This window comes from Mastigoproctus giganteus, chromosome 3, assembly GCF_048544385.1.
Source record: "Mastigoproctus giganteus isolate SK-2022 chromosome 3, ASM4854438v1, whole genome shotgun sequence".
NCBI lineage: Eukaryota > Metazoa > Arthropoda > Arachnida > Uropygi > Thelyphonidae > Mastigoproctus > Mastigoproctus giganteus.
The window spans coordinates 136,762,606-136,778,704 of record NC_143577.1 but is presented as its reverse complement, the minus strand read 5'-3'; the positions used below and the strand labels follow the sequence as shown (position 1 = coordinate 136,778,704).

The 16,099-nt window shown below is 38.6% G+C and overlaps 1 protein-coding gene across 1 annotated transcript in view; it reads left to right on the top strand.

Annotated features, from left to right (window-relative positions):
- Positions 1-16,099, top strand: part of LOC150088284 (aminopeptidase N-like) — a 488,751-nt gene that overhangs the window by 286,631 nt on the left and 186,021 nt on the right. Inside the window, exon 10 of the mRNA XM_090369447.1 lies at positions 11,591-11,760. Coding sequence (XP_090225573.1) covers positions 11,591-11,760 — 170 coding nt within the window. The remainder of the gene's footprint in view (positions 1-11,590; positions 11,761-16,099) is intronic.

The following is a 16,099-nucleotide window of genomic DNA, read 5'->3' as shown; positions in this document are numbered from 1 at the left end:
AGATTTTAGGATAGTAGTTCTTTGGTTGATGACCCGTCCACGATTGATGTTCCATCCAGGGTTGATGTGAAGTCTTTCATGGGATGATGTCCCGTTTAGGATTGATAGTCTTGTCTGCGATTGGTATGTCTTCCTTCATGGGATGGTGTCTCCTCCAGGATTTATGTGCAGGATATATGTATACCTGGCTCACAGTGGCACTAGGACTATTCGTCCATCTCCACCAATTGTCATGCAGAGGGAAGAGAAAAAAAAAACCCTCTTAATCACATCGGCCTGAAGTGTAAATGTGTATTTACCAAGCCACTCTGCCATCAGGTGGCAGCCACCAACATGGGCAAATACCACTTGATGCTCGCCCTAGCACAAGGAGCCGAACCTGGGTCTATTCCTATGTAAGTGCTAACATAGTACCAGAAAATCCCGCACCCACCAGTGGACGTGCAAAACTGGCAGCTGCCCACAAAATACCGCTCCCAGGTCGCGCACACCCGAGAGCCAGCAAAAATAATAATAATAAAATAAAAGTTAAAGTTTTTTTTCCTTCTCTTTCACTGCTCAGCAAGACAGAAGTTGTCATTACAAAGAAAGACATCTGTCTCCGCTTTTTTAAGACCAGTCTTGCAAATTCAAGGTATTAAAATACCTTCTATTTGCGAGGTATAATTTTTAATTTCCAGGACCTATCTTGACAATAGTATTTCTTAAATTTTGTCTGTACTGCTCATAAATAATGCAATAATACAGTACATGATCCCAGGTTTCAACACACGTACAGTAGCAAAACGGGTCAAGTTTTAACCAAAATAATGCAGCTTATAATTAAAAGATCCATGTCCCGTCATAAAATACGAGGTTTCCATTTCTGGAAACAACCAGCTGTTTTTTTTTTTCTTATCACGGACAAAGTTAACATCTGGAAGAAACAAACGGATAACCTGATCAGTCTCACTACTGCACCATCTGGCCTGCCACTGATCCATCAAAGCAATCATTATCAATTTCTTAGCCTTAGACTTAGTTATATCTACATTATTAGTAATATCCATAAAAGTAAGTTCAACCCCCTTTCTCAAAAAGTAACAAAACACTATGTAAGCAGCATAGAGATCAAGAGGCGTACAACCAGATATAACCTGAGCAGCATTAGTGGAAACAGTTCTACACATTTTAAACAAAGATAGTATCATTTTCCTTTGTATAGACAATAATTTCAGTCTGAATTTCACAGTGAGTAATCTTGAATACCAAACATTAGCTCCATACACAATGATAGGCAGAAATACTGCCTTATAGTATAATACAAGAGGCTTCTTACTCAGGCCCCATTCCTTTCTACTAATCCTAATAATAGACGAGGAAAAGTTTTCAATTTTTTCACCTAAATACTCTAAATGCTGCATAAAAGTCAACTTACTGTCAATTAATATCCCTAGATGTTTTGTTGTCTTAACCATAGGGATTTGTTTCCCTTCAGTTAATACCCTCAAAAGCCTTCCCACATCTAATCTATCTTTGCATAACATCATTACAGTTTTACTAATAGATATGTTTAATTTGTGATCCCCAACATGCCAGATTATCCATTACAGTAGCTGCCTTAATCTCTAAATCCCGTCTTGACATGCCATCAAAACCTAGCACCAAATCATTTGCATATGCAATTTTATGGCATTGCACATCTGTTTTTTGTAACCATAAATTCAATACCATGTTCCAGAAGGTTGGCCCCAAAACAGATCCCTGGGGACAACCTCTTGAAATATTCTTTGAGTACACCAAATGCTGAGATCTTACCAAAATCTTCCTGCCATGCAAATAATTTGACAAACATTTATATATGACAATTGAGGACATTTCAACAAGCGCAAAGAATGTTTTCTTTCTTTGTAAGCGCAAAGTATGCTTTCTTGCCAGACATTATCAAAAGCTCTTTCAAAGTCTGTATAAATAACTAATACGTATTTACTATTTGAAGAGTCAACATAATCTACAAGGTCCTTTAGTGCATCTTCAGCGGAACATTTTCGTTTAAAACCATATTGATACGGTAGTGTATAATTACACTTAATAAACAAATCATTGAATCTGAGGAGTAACAATCTTTCAAAAATCGTAGACATATTTGGAAGTAAAGAAATAGGCCTGTATGCTCTAGGTTCCGACAAATCTTTGCCAGGTTTAGGTTTAGGTATCAACTTTAGAAAGGCAACCTTCCAATATCCAGGAAAGCTACCAGCTAAATAACACTTATTAAAAATCTCCAACATTAGATGTGGATAGATCTGAACCATTTTGAGTATTAATACCTGGAGTTTTATTGATGTTAATACCTGAACAAACTTGTTTAAGATCATTAACCGTACATAAAGTATTCGCACCTGAACCAACATAATTACAATTATCACACCTTATATGCAATTGATTTACAGTATAATCCCCCACATTATCATCTGGAAATAAACGGTTAACTACACCAGCAACTGTTGTCTCCCAGTCACTTGTTTCACAACTACCTGACTTAATAGTAGATAACAGGGGACTGATTTGCATTTTATTAGTTATTAACTTAACAAGGCCCCAGGGATCAGAGTTACCCGCCCCCGAGACCAAGCTTTTCCATGATTCTGCTTTACTTTTAAGTATTAATTTATGATCGTAGACTGCTGCCCTCTTAATTTTATAGATTTCTGTATAATACATGGCTTCCTGCAATCCCCATGACCTATGACGCTGAAAAGCCTTCCTGACTGAATATACCTCTCTACGCTTAATGCTTAACTGTTCATTCCACCAAGAAACCAACTTCTTTATTCTCCTCCTTTTTTTAACTGAAAAATTTTGGCCTCGTTAAATAAAAAAGTATGTTTTTCGTTAATGGCATGAAAGGCTAATTCTGACACTGCTGAACGAGAAGCACGAACTGAGGCTTCGTGTTGATTTACACGAATATTAAGAGAAAACCGCGTCGCACCTTGGTAAGACGAGTCGCAATCACCGCAAGAAATGTTGTATACCAGATCATTAATTTGAGATGCGAACACGGAAAGAACCGAGCGATTGTTCAGTATAGTGTGTAACTTCCGTATAGGCCTAGCTATAATTTTAAATTCGGTATCTTTAAAGAATCTGTTAAGCTGTTTGTGCCACTGTTTGTGTCTTTAAAGATACCCAATTTAAAATTATAGCTAGGCCTATACGGAAATTACACACTATACTGAACAATCGCTCGGTTCTTTCCGCGTTCGCAACTCAAATTAATGATCTGGTATACAACACTTCTTGCGGTGATTGCGACTCGTCTTACCAAGGTGCGACGCGGTTTTCTCTTAATATTCGTGTAAATCAACACGAAGCCTCAGTTCGTGCTTCTCGTTCAGCAGCGTCAGAATTAGCCTTTCATGCCATTAACGAAAAACATACTTTTTTTATTTAACGAGGCCAAAATACTTAACGTTCAACGTAATTATACGCGACTATTAATTGCAGAAACCGTTGAAATTAAATTACACGAGAATTCTGTTAATGTTCGGCGGCCATATTTGATCTCCGATGCGTGGACCTTTACGCGCATGCGCGAAGACATATAATCACTATTTAAGTTGCAGGTTTAGCCTGATTCGGTAATTTTCATTCCTGTGATCACGACAGTCGGTCAAAAAGCATTGTCAGCTTCAGGAAGGAAAATCGTTTTGAATATTTTCGTTAGATTCTTTTAATTGCGTTAATTTGAATTTTAATTGTTTTAAATTGATTTTGAATTGTGTTAAATTGATTATTTAATTATCTATATTTTACTTTAATGTACCGGTAAGTTGTCGATTTTTTCGTTTTTTCCGTTTTAATTTCTGGAGGGTATCATACGGAAGTGTTCTACGTACTACATTGAGGTAAACTCCTCTTATTAATTTACTAATATTAGGTGAACAATATGCTGTTACTAAATAAAATTTTATGTATGACGCACATATATGTACACATGTAGCTATTTCATTGCAAAATCCAGCTATTTTAACCACATTAATATCTTTATTCAGTACAACAACTGCAGTTTTAGGTTTAATTCCAGTGACATGTACAACTTTACTTCCCACAGGGAACCCAGGTACTTTATACTTATCATTTACCAACATTGAGTATGGCTCCTGAAAACAAAGCACATCTATATTTTTATCAAATAACACAACTCTAAGTTGAGCTAAAACACTAAGGGATCTCTGAGCATTCTGCTGTAAAAATTGCAGCCCAACATATGCTTGAATTTGTTCATAATTAATCAAATTACATTGGGATGGATTATCCATAATTTTCTCTCGCCCTCATCATTATCATCATCATCAGCCATTTTCAATCCACTGCAGGATGAAGGCCTCTCCTGAAACTTTGCAGTTCCTTCTGTTTTGTGCAATGGCCATCCATATACTACCCACAAACTCATGAATTTTATCTATCCATCTCCGTCGTTGTCTTCCAGGTTTTCTTTTACCTCCTCTTGGGTACCACTCTGTTATTTTCTTAGTCCATCTGTCATCATGTCTTCGAGCTATGTATCCTGCCCAAGACCATTTTAGTTCTTTAGTTTTGATAAGAATGTCCTTTACTTGAGTTTGCTGCCTAATCCATGTGTTTCTCTTCTTATGTAACAGTCTGATTCCCAATATAATTCGTTCCATTCTTCGCTGTGTAGTTCTCAGCTTCTCTTCCATTCTTTTGGTGAATGCCCAAGTTTCACTTCCATAAATCATGGTGGGAAGTATATACTGGTTCATTATTTTACGTTTCAGACAAACTGGGATATTACTCTTCCGTATGTGACTGTATTTCCTGAATGCTATCGATCCAAAATTTATTCTTCTCTTGACTTCCAGGCATTTATCATTATTACAGCTAAAAACTTGTCCCAGATAAGTATATGACTCCACCTTTTCAATTACTGCTCCTTCAATCATTATTTCCCTTTCTGTGACATACTTGTTCATCATTACTTTTGTTTTAGCCATATTCATCTGTAATAATCCTAAATTCTTACTAATTGTGCATAACTGATTAAGATTTTCCTCTGATTCTTTGGGATCGCGGCTTATGACCACAATGTCATCTGCAAATCGTAAATGGTGTAGGTACTCTCCATTCACATTGACTTCTTTCTGCGACCAGTCTAATCTTCTGAAAGCTTCTTGAAGGGCAGCAGTAAACAGCTTCGGAGATATTGTATCTCCTTGTCGAACTCCTTTCTCAATTTTAAAATTCCTACTGTCTTTGTCTAGTCTAATAAAGGAGGTAGAGTTCTATATTTTCTTTAAAATCATAATATATGGGTTATCTATGCCTTGCCTTTCCAGTGCCCGAAACATTGCCTTATGTTGTATGGAATCAAATGCCTTTTTTTTTTTTCATAATCCACAAATGCCAGGCATAATGGTGTTTTATATTCATTTGCTTTCTCCATTAGCTGTGATATTACGCGAAGGTGATCCGTAGTTGAGAATCCTGTCCTAAAGCCAGCTTGCTCGTTTGGTTGTTTTTCATCAAGTATGTTTTCTAATCTGTTAGTAATGACCCTTGTGAACAACTTGTAGATGTGGGATAACAAGCTAATTGGTCTATAATTTCCAATTTCTGATTTATCTCCTTTCTTATGCAGCAAAACTATGATTGCATTATTCCACTGTTTGGCGTCACACCTTTTCTAATGCACTTTGTGAAGAGCCTTGCCAGTTTTTGTGTTATGTCTCTTCCTCTTAATTTTAACAACTCTACAGTAACTTCATCTTCCCCCGGGGCTTTCTGATTCTTCATTTTCTTCAATACATGTTCTACCTCATCAGGAAGAATATCGGGTATGTCGTATGTGTTGCTAATTTGCGATCAAGCTTCCCCACTGCTGGCATCATTCCCTCGCTCCTTGTATAATTCTCTATAGTAGTCTTCTGCTTTTTTTAATTATGCCTTCTCTGCTATTTATAAGTACACCATCGCTATTCTTCAGTTTCAGTATCATTTGTCTTTCTGTATTACTGCTCATGGCTGTTGATTTAAGTCCCTTAATGTTTTCCCTTAATGCTTGTTCTACTTTTCTTGCGTTAAATCTTCTTATGTCCTCTCTGAGTCTCTTTCTAATGGCTTTACATAACTCAGTAAACACAATTTTCTCCTTGTCAGTGTTTATCTTGCTCTTGATTTGTCACCTTCGGTTCATCATAACATGTGTTTCTTGACTAATTTTTTCTTCTGATTTCCCCTATAGGTTTCTTGGGCTTTATCACTTTCAGAATGTTGTAATATTCCTCGTCGATATCTTGGTCCTGAGCAGTCTGCAGAAGCTCAAACTTGTTCTTAAGTTCCAGTACATACTGCTTTTTCTCCTCTTCTGTTATCTCAAAGACCTTCGTAATATTTATTCGAGTCAGTTTTTTCCTTTCGTTTCTACATCTATATCAAGTGTGCATCTTACCATTCTGTGATCACTTCCAACATTTATCTTATTCAGGACGATAACATCATTCACGATATATCTTCTGTTAGTGAGGATGAAGTCGATTTCCTTAGTTGTTAATCCATTTGGACTCTTCCATGTCCACTTTCTGTTCACCTCTCTTTTGATAAAAGTGTTCATTACTGACAATCCTTGAAATTCTGCAAATTCCACAAGTCTTTCACATCTTTCATTTCATTAACCAAATTCAAAATTTCCTATAGTTCCCCTCTCTGCGCTGTTTTTTCTTTTTACAACCTTAGCATTGAAGTCCCTCATAATAATAGTGTAGTGGGTTTTCTGCTCATCTAGAAGACCCTCAATTTCGTGTACATTTCTTCAACCTCTTCATTAACTCTCGCCCTAGCTAGTTCCAATGCTCTCTGAAACTGTGGACACGCAATATCCCTAATAGAATGCTCAACAGACCGCCCCTTCCTCTTACAATTCACACAAAGTGGAGACTTATCCCTGTTTTTACAATCTATGTACACATGCCCACTAGGCGCATTATAGCCAAAGTAGCTTATGCGCCGTGAAACCCCCCATAACAACAACAACAACAACATGCCCACTCTCTGCACAGTGTCCCCAAGATGTTACCTTATGTGAAAAGTACTGTGCAGAGTGGCCAAACTCCAGGCATTTAAAACACTTAATTACAATAGTAAACCGCCTAAACATATGAACTGTAACCCAGAAATATCCTGTCAAAACTCATTAAGCTTGTTAACTTTTTAAGGGCTTAAAGGAAAAACCCAATTTGTAGATTTCACTTTATTTCCAGTACTAAACCTAATCTTTACATTGTCCTTTACTTCTTCCTCTCCGAAACCATAATCTTTAAGGTTTTATTGTATAAGTCCATAATAAACTCCTCTTGGGTAGCTTCTTTTGGAATATCATAAATGAGTATAGCTGGATTGTTCAGTCTTGACATACCGCATTTAATTCCCTTAGCAACTAGAGTTTCTGAGTGTTTAATTTTCTCTAAATCCAAATCCTTTTTTTTTATCTGGCAGGCCCTTTTTTTATCTGGCAGGCCCTGCCACCTAGTTTCCTGGGATTTCATTGGCTAGGGTCTATTTAAAAAAAAAAAAAGGGGGGGGGGTGCACTGGAAGTAGGAAAGCTAAAAATTGTTTTTATAATATCAGTTTAAATTTAGCGTTTTTAATTTTAGTAAGCTGTGTGGGGCTTGCGCATTGCAGGACAGACAGAGGAGGGGGGGAGACTGAAGACTGGTGGAAAAAGAGAAGTATGGGGTCAATAGGGAAGGCGGTCCCAGAACAGCAGTGAGGCAGGACCATGCATCACCAGACGAAAGAAGGGGGGGGGGAGAAAGAAAGACTGTACCCGTCAGGGATATGGAATAAAAGTGATTAGGGCTAGGGTGCCCTATTCAGATCGCCAAATGGCGTTTAGCAGCAGAGCTGCGGTTTGGTGGTCTCCATCCAATCCCAGCAGGGATCTGGCCAGTTGTGCGTTGATGAAATGGGATTTCACAGGATTTCATCCCATGAAATGGGATTTCCCAGGAATTTCATCCCATGAAATCGTTCATGGGATGAAATCCCGTCCAGTATTTAGTGTTCCATTTCCTAACCTGGATAATTTCTGGGTCGGTCCAGTCTCAATTTGGCCTATGGATAGCATCGAATGTTCGTCTCCTGGAAAACAATTGTAGGGCGAAGCTCATGAGCGCTCTGTATTCCTCTTCAGTGTCAAGAAGGTGTGCCTCTTGGTTAACTGGGGAGTATCTGATCTTCGTTATGAGTAGGCATCGTAGGTCGTCGTAGCGGTCACATTGGTGCATTAGGTGGTTCCACGCCTCATCCTCCCCACAGATGCACGGTGCGCTATGCACCAGACCAAAAGTCATTAATGTTACGTGGACTAAAGTGTAAACTGTACTTAGTGTCTAACGGCATCAGGGGTTCCCCCCATCTTCGCGTTGCTTTCATTGTGGGTGTACCAGTTCGCTGGGAAGGCCAGAGATTTAAAAGTATGTGGATAATGGATATGTGTAGTGTTATGTTCTGTTGTCCGTTCAACGTTGAGGCCCAACGTTGCCCACACTTGGCCCCGTGGAGGTAGGTACAGCAGTATTTTTAGATAAGTACTCTGGCAAGTCCTGCCACCTAATTTCCTGAGATTTCAGAAGGACCTATATATATACAGGATGTCTCAAAAATATTGGTACAAACTTTTAGGGGAGGTAGGTAACATCTAAAGGAATGTGAATCGCATAGGAACCCATAACCGGAAACGTCACCGTAAGTCGGTAGGCGGCGCTGTTCATCAGTTCGCGAGAGAAAATTTCTGGTTTACCCATTCAAGCAGTAGTCGCCACACGAAGATCATGCATCGATATACGAAATGTGAGCTGGCAGACATGCACCTAGTGTATGGATTAGCAGAAGGCAATGGACGAGCCGCTCAACAAATCTATGGAGAACGCTTCCCAGACAAACATGTACCGGACCACCGTTTGTTTGCGCGTGTGCATCAAAATTTGTGCGATTATGGGTCATTTAGAGGTAACAGGAGTAGTGCGGGCAGACCACGTTCGACGCGAACTCCCGCCATGGAAGAAAGTATGTTGAATGCCGTCCGGAATAATCCTACCACCAGCACACGTGCCATTGCGTCTGCCTTTGGAGTGTCTCTTTGCAGTGTACAGCGTGTCTGGCACGACGATTCCTTACACCCCTTTCATCTCCAAAGGGTTCAGTTACTGCTCTCCCAAGATCATCCTGCACATGTGGCTTTTGCGCAGTGGTTTCTCCAAGAAAGTGTTTAACAAGGCTTGAATTTTCCAGCCTATGTTTTGTTCACGGATGAGGCTTATTTCACTCGGGAAGGCTTATTCAATCAGCACAATGCTCATATGTGGACTCACGACAACCCACACGGTGTGCGCCCCCATGCGGCACAACATCGCTTCGTAATAAATGTGTGGGCAGGTATGGTCGGTGACTGCTTAGTCGGCCCATACCTGTTACCATCCACCATGAACTCCGCTAAATATCGGATCTTTCTTGAACAAGTTCTAGGGTTACTTGACGATGTTCCAGCATGTGTGAGACGCAACATGCGGTTTCAACATGACGGGGCGCCTGCCCATTATGGAAGGTGTGTTCGTGACCATTTGAACAGGCGTTTTGGGTGTCGATGGATTGGCCGTGGTGGACCGTTGCCTGGTCCCCACGCTCACCTGATTTATTGAGCCTTGATTTCTTTCTGTGGAGCCCTCAAATCTATCGTATATGAATCGCCTGTGGAAACGAAAATGGATCTCGTGACGAGACTCGTCTGCGCTGCTGCTACTTGTCAAAGAAACTCTAGGTGTGTTCGACCATGTTCGCCAATCCATGCTGCGTCGGTGTCACGCATGCATCGCGTCTCATGGTGAAACCTTCGAGCATCTGTTGTAACATCATTAAATGCATCCATCTCATATTCCATTGTTAATATTATGTCAAATAAATGTTTGCCACTAATTATCTTTGTGCCACTTCTGCTACTTTCCCGTGACGTTTCCGGTTATGGGTTGCTATGCGATTCGTATTCCTTTATATGTTATCTACCTCCCCTAAACGTTAGTACCAATATTTTTGAGACACCTTGTATATGTAAAAAAGGGATAAACGCTAGAATCTAGTTAGGATGAAAGAGGTTCCAAGTGTGTCGAGTCTGGCATTTTAAATTTTTCATTGTGTGTGTGTGGGGCATTCGCTTGTCGCTGGCGATATAGGTAGAGTAGGGGGGAGAAACGGAAGCCTGGGGAAAATGCAGAAATTTGGGGTCAATAGGGAAGGCGACCTGTAAGCTCTCCTAGTTTAGTAACCGCTTCAGCATTGCTTTGTTTATTAAGCTGGGTGAAATACACCTGGCTGTCACTGACGTGTTGCTTTCTACTGCGCTGCAGTGAGCAAGGCAGCGTGGAAGTCAAGCATCAATTTGAGAGGGAAACCCAAGGCTGAATGGGAAGGGCTCCCTTGTCCATTCGTCGGCTTTTTCCGGCAGCAGTATCCAAATTTCTCGAGGGCTGCGCTTGATAATTTTTTCAGGCTTATGTGGGAAAGGCGTGAGCAGCTCTGGCAAATTTGGAATTTGCTTTGATAGATACTTGGGGGGGGGGGAGTTCCGTGGATAATTTGGGCGTACGCGAATAATGTCCAAAATTTATTATAAATATTTAAAAACTGAAAGAATTTACAGAACAAAAAGAATTTTTTGCTGAGTTGAAATATTTCGCAAGCAAAAAAAAACGTGGTCCATATGTCGCTAATGTTTGAGAACCACAACATCATAGAGCTCCTTCGGTACCACAGAGGACTTTAGTTGATTGAATTGTTACTTACCTGCCTACACGCTTTATACTGATGAGCTTGGTTGGGTGTTTTTCATAGATTGTGTATTGTGTGGATTTAAAATAGTCATAACGCGCTGAAAGCGTTCACAATGGGACTCATGTTTATATGAAACTTTGCTCATTGTTTTGGTCCTGAATCGATTCTGAATGTTCAGTACACCTTATGAAACACCCTGTAAGCATAATCTTTTTTTCCATATATATAGGCCCTCGTAGGTAACACAATTGTTGTTATCACTGTCCTTCCCACACCGGGCGGAAAAATAACCTAAATTCGAATCCCGTCAGTGATACGAGGAATTTTTATCGGCCTTTTTCACAACGTGGCTGAGGTAGTTTGTCTCAGGCGTAGGTAGCATGATTTTGATCCTGCAAACTTGGGTTTTTTGTCTAGTAAATCGAAAATCGACCATATACAGGCATTTCATACACGGCGCAATATGGTCTATGTTGCTGATATCCCTAAAACCCAACAATAACAATCTGCATATGGGTACATCATCTCCTTATTTCATGCTCTCGCTACGTATCTTTCATCAGAGAGCCTCATGCTTATATGTTGTTACAACATCATCTGATGCCTAATATTTAAAAGGATACTCCAGCGTTATTCCTATTTGTCATGTGGCTCATTCTTATGAATTCTGAAAGATAATTTTGCATAATATTTTAATCTCTCTCTCTCTCTCTTTTTCAGTACTTGTTTATATTTTAAGAAATGTACCTGATCTTTTTTCAGGCACAAACTTCTGATAAGGATAGGATCGTGGTGAAGACGGTAATGGATTCTTGGACTCTTCAAACGGGATTCCCTCTTGTCACGTTGACACGTGACTATGACGAAAACAAGGCCTTAGTTACACAAACTCGCTTTCTCCTGGATAATCCGGAAGGAAATATTTCTGAAAGGTTATTTATTAATACCCTTTCTATTAGTGTTATAATTAGATGCATTTCACGATGTTTTATCTTATATGGAATATTTTTCTAAAGAAAAAAAAATCATGAAACATTATCAGAAACATAAACAAATACCACCATTTTAATTCAAATAAAAACGACAAAATGGAAACAAGATTAATAACAAAATCATCTCGTTCCTGACAATCATATGCCATGAATAATTACAAATACTGTATTCTCGAACTTGTAGTCGGAAAAGTTCACTTTATTACTCTGGAAAACACTTTTTGGAAGTTTTACGAACGGAATGCTTAATTAAAAATAAAAAAAAAGGATCAAAAAGAGGTAAAGCCTAATTTTAGAAAGTAAATTGATAAAGTGGAATGCCATTTCGGTATGTTATGGCCAACAAATTTCCAGCATTACCTCTTCATCCAATAAGAGGTGATACCTTCATAAGAACATTTTAGTGATATTTCACATTTTTTTTGGCCTCGGCTTTATCTCAAGCAGGCGCTGGTCTTTATTTATGATTTATTGGCTTATAATTTTGGTATATTTGCCCTATACTTAATAGTTTTCTAAAAATTTTTCAACACATATTCCTATCATGTATCTGCCATTTCCACTTCTGTCTTCGTTACTTATTTATTTGTTTCTTCGCTCATTTCAGTTTTTATTTATATATATATTGCTTCTATATGTTACGACATGTGCAGCCACTTACGTTCGTCGTCATCTTATTCTTTTTCTTTTCCTTTCTTTCTTTTTGTCTTTCCTTCTTTCTCCTAACTTATTATTTATAGATTATATATATATATATATATATATATATATATATATATATAACCTCTCTAAAGCGACACCATTGGATTAAAAGAAAGTGTCCATATAGGGAGATGTTAGCTTTGCAGATGACAATGCAGCCTGTTTCAACAATTTGGACAAATGAAATTCCTTATCGTATTAGTAGTACCATTAAGCATATAGTGCAAGGAAGCCACAGATTTTTGATGGTAAGTTGTTCCAATAATCAACAACTCGCTGGCTAAGAGAAAACTTTCTACAATCTAAACTTCCTCCCTGTAATTTGAATTTATTGCTCCTAGTTCTAGAACTCTTTATAACAGTGAAAATTTCGCTTTCATTCATTTATTTTACTAACTCCTCTCAGAGACTGATAAACTTCATGAGGTATCCTCTAATAGGCTTTATTGCCAAACTCTGTAGCGAAAATAATCAAAGGATTTCCTCGTCCTTTTGCGATCTTATCACGCGAGTTGCACTTCTAGAGTCTCTTTCAAGAGGCTCAAATTTTTTTTTTTTTTTTTTTTTTCAGTTGAGCACTCCATACTTAGGGGAGGTCCCTACGGATTAGAAAAGTAAGAATATATTTCCACTTCATAAAGGGAGAGATAATTTTCAATTCATGATCAAAAGGCGACATGAGTAATTACAGATCTGTTAGCTTAACGGCTGTTCTAGGGAAAATAATGGAATCACTGGTAAAGGAAGTACCCTCTAACGAGCAATGCAGGACCATTTGCATGGACATGCAATTATACTATAATCACAGTGTAAGAGTACACTCTTACAAATATAATGGAAATATTTATTTTTATCTGAAATAAATTCATGTAGGGCTACGAAAAGTGAGAATAATTATTAAGGTTTGAATATGTTAAGGATTAGAAATAAGGAGGTTACAAATAGTGTGTATTAAATAGCAGCTATATGGAGACAAGAATAACAAGTACTGTACAGTGTAATACAAAAGAGGGAAATGAGAATAAACAAAACAGTGGCCTGTACTAGGGAAGGAGTGGCCATTTGAAAACGGGCAAAAAAGGGATTTCTAAGAGCAGGAATAACAGGACCAAGTAATTAAGAAACACTTTGATGTAAGTGGCATCTGGACATACGTGGTACACTCTGGCGTTTACATAAAAAAAACAGAGCCAGTTTCGCGTATTTTAGGTAAGTGGGTGACATTGTGAAAAGACGAAAATAGGTATTTTTGGAGGATCGGCATAGATGAAAGAATTGTATTGCTAGGGAGCGAAATAAATGAAGTAAAAAAGAAAATTACAAGAGAAAGGGTTTTATTTGTTTACGAGGGAGAGGATTGTGGTAATTTTTTTTTTTTAGCAAATAGAAAAGAGTGAGAAATTAGTAGAGTATTGGGATTAGTTGAGAGTCCTCTGAGAGGAGGTTCAAACTGCTTAGGAAAAATGGTTCGGTTGGAAAGTTCGAGAGTTGTGGGTTGAAGGTGAAGTAAGATTTTTTTTTTTTTTTTTGTGTTCGGAGTTCAAAAATTGTGGTAGAAAGATAAAGAAGAAAAAGAAAACAAAGAGGGGTAGTGAGGCGAAGAGAACGCGAGTACGTGGAGACTGAAAATCAGGATTGTTTTTTTTTTTTTTTTGTTTTTTTTGGAAGTGCCGATAAGTGAGAGTGAGCAACATGTGCGTTTGAGGTTAAGTTAAACGCGAAAAGAGGGAGTCCAGTTGTCGGTTGATCTGCGTGTCTAGCAACGAAATCGCATGCTGTATTTCCGAAGTTAGAAAAAAATGTGTAGGAAGCTATAAGTGAGTCTACATCCGGTCCCAGGCGCCTCCGTAGCCGGGTGGGCAGGAGCAGCAGTGCGTAGCACATGCTTCTTGATTAGACCGGGGTTCGAGCCCCTGACCACCAAATACGGAGGATGTGGAAAGGTCAGGGAATGACCACCGCATATCCCCGGAGCAATATAGCCTTAGTTGCTAATGCTCCTAAAAACCAAATAACAAACAAACATCCGGTCCCGTCGAACATGAGCCAGTGCTCGATTCACATGCAGATATGTAAATTCAGAAATCTACGTGGAAGGAGTGCCCAGTCTAAAAATCCCCAGAACTCTGTGCTGTACAAATACTTTAAAAATATATATATAAATATAAAAATAAACGGGCGAGCACAACAGCATGGATTTGTCAAGGGGTGGTCTTGTATAACCAATTCGATAGGTTACTATGAAGCAATGACCAAGGACTTGGATGCAAAAATTGTTTTGTTGTCATATACTTAGGTTTCAGGAAGCCTTTTGATACTGTTGGACATATTTGCCTGCTGTACAAACTGGAGCAGTGTGGCATTGAGAGCAAGTTGCTGCCATGGATAAAGAGATGGTTAAGTCGTTATCAATGGGCACTGCTCTTCGTGGAATAATGTTATTAGTGGAGTTTCCAAGGGTTTAGTGCTGGTTCCATTGTTGCTTTCAACATTTAATATTGATGAAGGTATAACAAGCTTAATGTTTGCAGATGATGCAAAGTTTGGCAGGATGGCTAACGACAGTCATCAGAGTGAGCTACTACAACAAGATCTAGGAAAATTTTGTCGATGGGCTGAGAAATGGCAGCTAAAGTTAACATTGACAAATGTAAGGTACTGTACATGGGTAGCAGTAACCCCAGGTAACTTATCAACTGTGTAGTACTACACTCAAGGTAGTGGGAAATGAAAAAGACCTGGAGGTAATTGTGCAGTCAGACATGAAATTCTCTGAACAATGCAGATATGCTGCCAGGACAGCTCATGGGGTTTTGTCAATGATATACAGGAACTTTTCTAGCAAGAATAAGGAGGCGATTATCCCTTTGTACAGGGCCATGGTTAGACTGCATCTTTGTGCGGTCACCACCTTTGCCATGATAATTACTCAAAGAGGAGTCTTTTATGAATTTTCCACCGTATACAATTGCAAAATTGTATACGGTGACTCATTTTTAAACCATGTTTGAAATTTATACATAATGACAGACATAATTGAACAAAATAACGCACTGTGCCTTCTCGGTGTTCGTAAATTCAGTCGTGGTTACAGTTTTGTGATTCTGCTGACATCTAGTGCCGGTAGCGCACTTTTCTGAATGGTCAATGAAAACTTGAAGATATCTTCTCTCAACAAGATGTGGTTTCAGATTTGTACCCTATTTACACAATAATATCTGTTTTAGAATAAAAAAAAAAAACCTCCTTTGTGCCCTTTTACACAATAATGTCTGTTTTAGAATAAAAAAAAAAAAAAAAATCCACAAGCATCCTTTCTTATCTTCATCGCATTGCTGGGCAAAATTATCTATACAATCTGTTTTCAGAACTTTTTTGAAAGAAATGTATTATAACTCTATTCTAATATTTTTAAGCACAGAGCGCAAAGTGAATCCTGTGTTCAGACTTGCTGCAGTATTTTTTTTTTTTTTTTTAAGTGAAACTTCTTTAGGTGCGCTCCAGGCAGTTTTCAGGTGGGATTAACTTGCGTTCGTGGATTGACAAAAAAACGCAACGAAAATACGACCGTTGCCAT